General features: G+C 46.4%; 1 protein-coding gene across 1 annotated transcript in view; it reads left to right on the top strand.

Annotated features, from left to right (window-relative positions):
- Positions 1-10,138, top strand: part of C6H17orf67 (chromosome 6 C17orf67 homolog) — a 25,391-nt gene extending 15,253 nt beyond the window's left edge. Inside the window, exons 3-4 of the mRNA XM_075279418.1 lie at positions 9,319-9,471; positions 10,087-10,138. Of these exons, the coding sequence (XP_075135519.1) occupies positions 9,319-9,435 (117 nt within the window). The 3' untranslated portion in view covers positions 9,436-9,471; positions 10,087-10,138. The remainder of the gene's footprint in view (positions 1-9,318; positions 9,472-10,086) is intronic.
- Positions 10,139-11,190: the final 1,052 nt, after the last annotated feature.

The raw sequence follows: 11,190 nt of genomic DNA, 5'->3' as shown, positions 1-11,190 counted from the left end.
CAACCCTGTCCCTAGACAACGACCTACTGGAAGAATGCTAGAGCGCAGATGTTTTGGGTGGGGGCGGCCTGGACATTTGCAAGCTAGTTGCCCTGTTAACATGGGGGCACGGGCCACCGTGGCATCCCGGCCTATTCACTACCTGGGAACCACCCCTAGGACTGAAAGTTTGGCCCCATTTCCAGATGACTCCATGAATGACCCATCTGTTCCACCTCCAGGGGTCTATGGGATTCAGCCTTCCGCCACACATCCCGCAAACCTTCAGCGGAAGCACTTGCAGGAGGTCCTACTGGATGGCCGAACAGTTGTTGGATTCCGGGACTCGGGAGCTTTCCTAACGGTAGCGGACCCCCGAGTAGTTCGACCCGAGGCCCTAGAGGAGGGCCCTGGCCTTTCTATCGAGTTGGCAGGAGGTACTCGGAAACGTATTCCTAAAGCTACCGTGGAACTCGACTATGGTTATGGACCAAAACGATGCACAATTGGTGTGATGAGCGGGCTGCCGGCCGATGTTCTGTTAGGCAACGATGTTGGAAATCTACAGTGCCACTTTGTGGGAGCAGTGACCCGAAGCCAAGCTCAGAGAGACGCCAACATGGATCGACCGGATTTTTTGCCAGATGCCAGCCCTTCAACTCTACAACTTTACCATTCAGTACCGCCGAGGGAACCAACACCAGAACGCGGATGGGTTATCCCGGCAGGAGGACATATGAGCTATAGAGACTGATGTGCATTCCCCAATTTACCTGTGTAGGCCAATTGTGTCATGCACATGTTTTGAGAGGGGGAGGGGTTGTCACGGGATGGTTAGAGTCTATACTATAGGCAATGTGTAATATATATTTCATGTGAAATGTATTCTCTAACCTGTTGTATACATCAATGTGTAGTTGGCTGATTAGGGTCTAGTGTGTTAGCACATTGTATGCAAATACCTCTAACTAGTGAGGACCAGTGAGAACAATGGGTGGAGATAATCTGATCAGTGTCTCCAAGAAGATGTTGGATGGTGCATTGTCCATAGTAGACAGGGAGTCTGCTCTCCTTGGCATAGGTGAGGGGGGAAGGATCTGTGACTCAGCCCTTCCCACCCACAGATATAGGTGTAACAGTCTTAGTATATAGATGTAGCTAGCAGTTAGTATGAGTTAGCCGGCCTGTGCACAGCTCTGCAGAGAGCCAGGACTTAGTTACAGGACCAAGGAGCCAAAGCTATCATTGGATTGTGACTTCTGTGGACTTATTGTTATTACGGTTGATGTGACCGCCGCCGGCTACTAACTTTGTGGATTACAATAAATTGCTGTTGTCTCCCGACCTCTTGCGTCCGTGTTGATTCAAAAGACCATCCGGAGGAAGACGTATACCTTTGCTCCGTTACACCTTCCAACATATACCTGCTCTGATCGCTCCGATCGATGCTATGTAATGTAACAGTTCCCAGAATATCATCAGTGTCCACTAGATGGCAGCGAATTATTAGAAATAATTACAGTGATAAAATAATATTATGTTAAAAAAAACAAACAAGGAATTGCGGAACCCTTGTGATGTGTATTGGTAGAGATTTCAGCAACAAATTGTGGAAATCTAAATACTGGTTGCAGAAAGTAGGGAGCACAAAATGATCTTCCTCTGGCTGGGTTTAAGACCTTCGACACATGTTGTATTCAGGGCCGCCATCAGGAATTTTGGGGCCCCATACAGCCTAAGTGTCTGCCTCCCCCCCCCACCTTATTTTGCGGCATACCAATTATGTATTACATTTCCCTTTATTTAGCAGCATTACGAGGCTTAATCAGATTCTATTTGCAGGTAAGATCTGCTACGTGTGACAGCGCCTATAGAGAGCCAACACCATCTATAAGAGCCCTCCTAATAAATCCTCAGGGCTTATTCACATTGTGTTTTTGGCCTCCCTTGCCGGGATACGTTGGTAACCAGTCAGAATCAGCTGTCAACTTATCCCTGCACGAAGAACTGGCCATTAAAAAAAAAGGGGGGGCCTGCAGTTCTCCGTGCAGGGATAAGTGGGGAGCTGATTGTGACTGGTTACCAACGTATCCCGGCAAGGGAGGCCAAAAACGCAACGTGAATACTCCTTTAAAGTGAAAGTCCCACCCCCAAACAGGCTGTTATGCTAGTAACATAGCGGCCTACATCATCATTAAAGGGGCTCTATCAGCAAAATCATGCTGATAGAGCCCCACATATGCGTGCATAGCCTTTAAAAAGGCTATTCAGGCACTGTAAAAGTTAAATTAAACTACCCCGCCGTTTTAAAATAATAACTTAAAAAAAGAAGGTTCTCTACTTACTGAAGGTGCACGCTGGGCGGGCATTCAGGGTGCGCCGTCTTCTTCTTCCCCGCCTCTTCTTCCTCTGACGTCTTCGGGTCCCGTCCTCCTCCGGCGCTTGCTCGCGGACACTGATAAAAAAAAATAGCCCGGGCGCATGCGCAGTAGCACGCGGCTTCTACTACGGCTACTGCGCATGCGCCCGGGCTATTTTTTTTTTGTCAGTGTCCGCGAGCAAGCGCCGGAGGAGGACGGGACCCGAAGACGTCAGAGGAAGAAGAGGCGGGGAAGAGGAAGACGGCGCACCCTGAATGCCCGCCCAGCGTGCACCTTCAGTAAGTAGAGAACATTCTTTTTTAAGTTATTATTTTAAAACGGCGGGGTAGTTTAATTTAACATTTACGGTGCCTGAATAGCCTTTTTAAAGGCTATGCACGCATATGTGGGGCTCTATCAGCATGATTTTGCTGATAGAGCCCCTTTAATACAAAGCACACATACCTTTGGAGGTCTTGTGTGCTTCGTAGTTCTCCAGCTAAAAACTTATATATTATATATTATTACCCCAGTTCTCTCTTCACTGTGCCGCACACCCGATGCCCCAACAATCCCCCTTCCCCCTGTCCACCTTCTAACATCTTTCCATTGCCCCCTGTACCCATACCTCCCAACTTTTGAAGAACCAAAAGAGGGACAAAATGCGCTTTGCGCGCCGCGGGAAATTTAGCCCCACCCACTGTTATGTTGACTCCGCCCACTCATAAATTTTTCATGTGCCCGCACACTGTATAATCCTCCTACAGTCACCCATAAATTATACGTCCCCCCTCCATCTCTCCCCCAACTTCATAAACACTCTTCATCTGCCCCCAGATTCATGTCTCCCCCTCCATCTCTGCCCCCAGATTTATGTCCCCCATCTCTGCCCCCAGATTCATGTCCCCCATCTCTGCCCCCAGATTCATGTCCCCCATCTCTGCCCCCAGATTCATGTCCCCACATCTCTGCCCCCAGATTCCTGTCTCCACATCTCTGCCCCCAGATTCATGTCCCCCCCATCTCTGCCCCCAGATTCATGTCCCCACATCTCTGCCCCCAGATTCCTGTCTCCACATCTCTGCCCCCAGATTCATGTCCCCCCCATCTCTGCCCCCAGATTCATGTCCCCACATCTCTGCCCCCAGATTCATGTCCCCCATCTCTGCCCCCAGATTCATGTCCCCCCATCTCTGCCCCCAGATTCATGTCCCCCCATCTCTGCCTCCTCTGGACGCAGATCTGAGTTGAAACAAACAGGACATACAATGACTGCTGCCGGCGCCAGGGGGCCCGGGCCCCCCATTTTTAAATTTGGCCGGGCCCCTGACGCCAGTAGCAGTAGTACTGGCCTATCGGCGGCCCTGGTTGTATTATAGGTTTGTACAACCCTGGAGTTGTAAGTACGGGTGCGTGAGCCTGGTATTGGACCTCCATCTACCGCCAACAGTAAAACAAAAAAATGAGTTCTTCTCTGAGCATTGCTTTGTTAGGATAAGCTATCAGACAGGGCATGGTAGGACAGAACGTGGCGGCATCTGCTTGTACTGCACATGGCTCTTAAAGGGGTTGTCCCATGAAAAGTATCCTATCTATACTGCTAGTTTGTGTGGATTTAAAACATTTCCTAAATACATTGCTTTATCAAAACTGCTTTGTTTGGCCGCTATCTTAATTTATTCACTTCATTGTTGACACTGCGTTTCTATGGCCACTTGGCTTATCTGCTCATTTCCCAAGTGACGTAGCTGCCTGCTCTCAGGGGGGGAGGGAGGGGCTGACAAGCAACGGAGCTCCTCAGCTAGGGGAGGAGGGAGGTGAGAGCTCCGGGATTACTGTGCTGTCTATCTTCAGCTTTTCCACTCATCAGCCGGTTTAATTGAATTTGGCTGATAAGGGCTGAGGTAAAGAGTCCGTTCCCTCTGTATGTAATGCAAGCTGACTCAAATCCAGCTCTGCTACATCAGTTTCCACATCAGCTTTATATTGTGGTAATGCATTTACAACCAATCCCTCATTACTGACTGAAAACATAGCAGATGGCAGAGAAAGTGAAACCCCGCCCACCAATGTGCCGAGAAAACCAGGAAGTGAAGAGAGCACAGAGCCCTGCAGGCTGCAGAACAAGGGTTATGGGAATACCCCTTTAAAGTGTACCTACAGTCATGAAACAATTTCCTGTAAATGAATAGTACAGGTGTATATAAGAAACTTTGTGATATATCTTATTAAGGTAAAAGACTTCTATTTCCATTTATGAGTTACTTCAAACATAGAAGTCTACAGAAGAAGGAGGAGCAAGCTTCTGGTAAAGGCGCAGACATACTGTAACCACTACACTCTCCCACATGTTGTAACATTGCTCTAACATATCTTGTAAAATAATGCAATAAATCCATTGCTAGCTGACGAAAGCCTCCGCCAACCCTCTCCATAGACTTCTATGTGTACGGTTGGATATGGATACAAGTTCTGTTAGAGATGAGAGTCTGAATGAATGGAAGGAGAAGGAAACAGATTTCTTTAATAAGATATATTGCAAAGTTTCTTCTATTCACCTGGACTATTCATTTATGACAAGCGGTTTTACAATTGAAGGTGCACTTTAAGGCTTTTTCGCACAATGGGCACCGCCATTTTTAACGATGGCCGCTTTCTGGAACGTCATTGCAAAGCACAATTTGTTCCGCAAACGATAAGCCATGAAGTGACTATGTACTGAAAAATTTGGCTCTTGGAATGTAGGGAATAAAAAAGAGACAAGCAAAGACAAAGATTGGCTCGGTCCTGAAGGGGTTAAAAGTTCAAATGTATTTATTAACCCCTTCCCACTGTGTACCGTACTATTATATTATGTATAGTTATAGTATGGTGCTGTGATCAGTAGCAATAACCTAAGATCGTTCCCCACCCATCAGCTTTCAGACGCCCAATGATAAGATCGTGGTACTTGCATCAACGTACGAACAAGCCGGTGCCATTAAGGGGTTAAGTACAATGACTTGTGGCCCCTCCAGTGATATTTTTTCTGTTTTTTATTTGCCACCTTGTCTATTTTTTAATTCTGAAAATCCTAACAGTGTGTGACTTATCTGGGGTAGGAGATGGAGTCGGTGAAATCAGTTAATAAGTGATCCTAATGCGCAGCTTGACATTTCACGTATCCCGTACGAAGACGCACATTGCCACATTGGTTTCAGCGCCGCGTCATGTACGGACACCAGCATTGAATTGGATTATGTTCCATTTATACATGAGATGATGCATGTGAGAGCGGGAGTTACAAGAGCCATGAGCAGGAGAGGCCTAGAAGCTAATCCAATGTGAGTGGCGGCTCCGTGTCACGCCATTGTGGATCTCCCTGAGCGATGACTGTGTGACCGCTGTCTCCCAAGATGTCAGCTCAGCCCATTAGCGGAGAGGTTGTTACAGCAAAATGTGAGAAGATGTTCCGGAAATGGCAACGTACATAAGACGAGTAGATGTCGGAGCGGCGATTACGGGCTGTGAAGATGGAAGTCTATGAGTCAGGCCGTGGGAGTCAACACGTCCAAAGTAATGTCCGTGATTGTCATGATAAGCTGCACATATAAGTAACATGTAGTCATAGAAATTATCTTATCAAGTGTATACGCCAAAACTTTGGGAAATTCTCTAATTCTTACCTAGACCCAGACCCCGCACTGATCAACTGAACCCCAGAAACGCTGCTATACATTGGACAGAGGTAATGCACCGCTCCTATTAGTCCTGCCGGAACAGCTGATCTGTCCAGGTGCAGACTCCCCAAGTATCACATACTATCCATTTGGGGCCAGAAAACCCCTTTAAGACATTCACTCTTTAAAGGGGACTTTTCACCAACTCTTATTCTTTGCATCCTTCAATAGCTGCTGTTCCCTTGATTCCACCACAGTTGGAATTGTTTCTCTAGCCCCCACCATTCCTGAGCAATTGTTGTTTATTGGTTGGACTTGATGGACTAATGTCTTTATCCAACCTCATCTACTATGTAACTATGTTTCCGTTATTTCAGCACAACTATACTCTCTACTGTCCAATGGGCGGTCCCTGTCTTTCTTTTCCAGCCAAGGACCGCCCACCTGGCAGTAGAGAGAATAATTGTGCTGAAAAGAACAGAAATGATTGCTCAGGAATGGTGGGGGCTAGAGAAAAAAATCCAACTGTGGTGGAATCAGTAAAGTATTGCCTATTGAAGAATGCAATGAGTTGGAGATAAAGAGGGGCATTTGGTTTGGGTTCCGGCTATGATTTATCTACGATGATCTATGTACACTCACCGGCCACTTTATTAGGTACACCTGTCCAACTGCTCGTTAACACTTAATTTCTAATCAGCCAATCACATGGCGGCGACTCAGTGCATTTAGGCATGTAGACATGGTCAAGACAATCTCCTGCAGTTCAAACCGAGCATCAGTATGGGGAAGAAAGGTGATTTGAGTGCCTTTGAACGTGGCATGGTTGTTGGTGCCAGAAGGGCTGGTCTGAGTATTTCAGAAACTGCTGATCTACTGGGATTTTCACGCACAACCATCTCTAGGGTTTACAGAGAATGGTCCGAAAAAGAAAAAACATCCAGTGAGCGGAAGTTCTGTGGGCGGAAATGCGTTGTTGATGCCAGAGGTCAGAGGAGAATGGCCAGACTGGTTCGAGCTGATAGAAAGGCAACAGTGACTCAAATAGCCACCCGTTACAACCAAGGTAGCCAGAAGAGCATCTCTGAACGCCGCACAGTACGTCGAACTTTGAGGCAGATGGGCTACAGCAGCAGAAGACCACACCGGGTGCCACTCCTTTCAGCTAAGAACAGGAAACTGAGGCTACAATTTGCACAAGCTCATCGAAATTGGACAATTGAAGATTGGAAAAACGTTGCCTGGTCTGATGAGTCTCGATTTCTGCTGCGACATTCGGATGGTAGGGTCAGAATTTGGCGTCAACAACATGAAAGCATGGATCCATCCTGCCTTGTATCGGTAACGGTTCAGGCTGGTGGTGGTGGTGTCATGGTGTTGGGAATATTTTCTTGGCACTCTTTGGGCCCCTTGGTACCAATTGAGCATTGTTGCAACGCCAAAGCCTACCTGAGTATTGTTGCTGACCATGTCCATCCCTTGATGACCACAATGTACCCAACATCTGATGGCTACTTTCAGCAGGATAATGCGCCATGTCATAAAGCTGGAATCATCTCAGACTGGTTTCTTGAACATGACAATGAGTTCACTGTACTCCAATGGCCTCCACAGTCACCAGATCTCAATCCAATAGAGCATCTTTGGGATGTGGTGGAACGGGAGATTCGCATCATGGATGTGCAGCCGACAAATCTGCGGCAACTGTGTGATGCCATCATGTCAATATGGACCAAAATCTCTGAGGAATGCTTCCAGCACCTTGTTGAATCTATGCCACAAAGAATTGAGGCAGTTCTGAAGGCAAAAGGGGGTCCAACCCGTTACTAGCATGGTGTACCTAATAAAGTGGCCGGTGAGTGTATATTTATACTATACAGGAATAGTATACAAATTGGTGGCAGTGGGTCAAACGATACTACATGTTTTTTTCCACCTATTTTTTTTATTTTTTTATTTTCAGGGATAGATTATAGCAGGACCATTGCTGTTATTATCAATTGGATAAAAAGATCAAACCATCAGAACTTCCCCAAAATGACATCAATAAAAACGCCATCTTGTCCCGCCATATCTAGCGCCATACACATAAATCTCGAAAAGTTACAGGTGTCACAATATGGCAACACAAAGAAATTTTTCTATTTTGCAAACGTTAATATTTTTTATAAGGTATCAAAACGTCACAAACGCTCTATAAATGTGGTATTGCGGTGATCGTACTGACCCGCAGAATACAGGTAACATGTTATGTTTACCATAATGCCGTAAAAATGAATCCTATAAGAAACTGGCGCAAATACATTTTGTTTCTGAATTTCTTTCCAGCTTCCCAGCACATTGTACAGGAGATTGAATGGTCATTACAAAGTACAATTTGTCCCACAAACAATAAACCCTCTCTCTTTATGTGGTCTGTATGAATGTGCTGCAGGTTCTAAGTGAGAGACAGTGTATGGAAAAGTGCTGCGGGAAAAATCACAATGTGTTTCCGCTGCAGTTTTTCCAACAGGGCTTTATGGCTGCGGCTCGCTAGATGGGATGTTAGTCTTAAAGGGATTCTACCATTAAAACCTTTTTTTTTGTGGATAAGACGTCGGAATATCCTTTAGAAAGGCTATTCGTCTCTTACCTTTAGACGTTGTCTCCGCTGCACCGTTCCTTAGAAGTACAGTTTTTTACTGGTATGCAAATGCGTTATCTCGCAGCGATGGGGGCAGCCCAGCACTCAAAACGCGAAGGGGGCATCCCACCGCTGCCAGAGAATTGTCTTCAGCGACGCCTCCTTCTTCGTCCGCAGCGTCATCTTCAATGTCTTCTTCCGGCGCAGGCTCGTAAGTTCTAGCAGAGCAGAGTAGACGGCGCAGGCGCACGGGAAAATGGCCGCTTGCACAGTAATGTTAGTGGCCATTTTACCGTGACCTGTGCGCCTGTGCAGTCTTCTCTTCTCTGCTAGAAGTTACGAGCCTGCGCTGGAAGACATTGAAGATGACGCTGCGGACGAAGAAGGAGGCGGCACTTGGAGACACTTCTCTGGCAGCGGTGGGGACGCCCCCATCGTTTTTTGAGCGCTGGGGCCTGCCCCCATCACTGCGAGAGAACTCATTTGCATACCGGTAAAAAACGGTATTTCTAAGGAACGGCGCAGCGGAGACCATGTCTAAAGGTAAGAGACGAATAGCCTTTCTAAAGGCAAGTCCGACGTCTTATCCACAAAAAAAAAGTTTTTAATAGTAGAATCCCTTTAAGCAGGATTTGGGGTATCAGCCACACCAGAGACATCTTGCCTGTACAGATGACCCCCTCTGTGTTCCCCTTAGGAGTACATGCTGTACCTGCAGCGTCTGGAGCAGAGGTCCGAAGAACAATTCTACGAGCACTGGTGGAATCCGCACTGTCAGCCGCACTGTAACCGCAACATCGTGAACCCTGTGTAATGTCTACCCTGCACCTATACGAGGTAGGACTCGCCTCTTGTCATGATGTGTTGGTTGTCAGTATAAAACCCAACACCCAATGCTGAACAGTTAGGAAAGGACGGCAAAGCACTACCTCGGACCACATGACCCGGGGGTTGTGACCTGCCGGAACCCCAGGTCTATCATCAGCGATTCCCGGGACCAGGTAAGTCAATTACCTCTCCCTGAAGAACCCCACCAGTCCCTGTATCCTGGTCTCCAGCAATGACATCCCAACATACTAGGTGACCTCAGTAGTCAATCACCGGCAATCAACTTGCCATGGTCACTATTGCAACCAGTGGTCATATATGGTCAGGATACAGAGACAGGCGGAGGACCAGTACAGGAATGGGAACCTTAAGGGACCGGCAAGACGACAAGGACTTCAACATAGGCATTGATATTGACCAGACAGAGGAGCTCTGGACTTCTCCACCTTTGTAACTTTTTGTGGGACCACCGCTGCCACGTCCCATAGCTGATCTGCAAGGGTGACTGACATGTCCTCATTAACCATTACCAACCATCCCATGTGACAGATATGGTGTATCCGCAGATCTGTAACTGGACCGAAAGAATGGAAAAGTGAAGCTTTAATATTTTATCATCTTTCTTGCAGATCTGAACCTGAGAAGAGGAGACTGTTCACATCTACAAAGAAGAAGAATCCGCTTTATGCTTGTATCCCCAAAAATGGTGTCCTGTAGGCACAAAAGTACTGGTATCTCTAGTGCACCAGGGACACCCCAGTGACTATAGGACTGTATAGAATATATAATGTAGTGCACCAGGGACACCCCAGTGACTATAGGACTGTATACAATATATAATGTAGTGCACCAGGGACACCCCAGTGACTATAGGACTGTATACAATATATAATGTAGTGCACCAGGGACACCCCAGTGACTATAGGACTGTATACATTATATAATGTAGTGCACCAGGGACACCCCAGTGACTATAGGACTGTATATACATTATATAATGTAGTGCACCAGGGACACCCCAGTGACTATAGGACTGTATACAATATATAATGTAGTGCACCAGGGACACCCCAGTGACTATAGGACTGTATACATTATATAATGTAGTGCACCAGGGACACCCCAGTGACTATAGGACTGTATACAATATATAATGTAGTGCACCAGGGACACCCCAGTGACTATAGGACTGTATACATTATATAATGTAGTGCACCAGGGACACCCCAGTGACTATAGGACTGTATATACATTATATAATGTAGTGCACCAGGGACACCCCAGTGACTATAGGACTGTATATACATTATATAATGTAGTGCACCAGGGACACCCCAGTGACTATAGGACTGTATATACATTATATAATGTAGTGCACCAGGGACACCCCAATAACTATAGGACTGTATACAATATATAATGTAGTGCACCAGGGACATCCCAGTGACTATAGGACTGTATACATTATATAATGTAGTGCACCAGGGACACCCCAGTGACTATAGGACTGTATATACATTATATAATGTAGTGCACCAGGGACACCCCAATAACTATAGGACTGTATACATTATATAATGTAGTGCACCAGGGACACCCCAGTGACTATAGGACTGTATACATTATATAATGTAGTGCACCAGGGACACCCCAATAACTATAGGACTGTATACATTATATAATGCAGTGCACCAGGGACATCCCAGTGACTATAGGACTGTATGCACATTATATAATGCAG

Source organism: Leptodactylus fuscus, chromosome 6, assembly GCF_031893055.1.
Source record: "Leptodactylus fuscus isolate aLepFus1 chromosome 6, aLepFus1.hap2, whole genome shotgun sequence".
Taxonomy (NCBI): domain Eukaryota; kingdom Metazoa; phylum Chordata; class Amphibia; order Anura; family Leptodactylidae; genus Leptodactylus; species Leptodactylus fuscus.
This window is presented reverse-complemented; position numbering and strand designations above follow the sequence as displayed.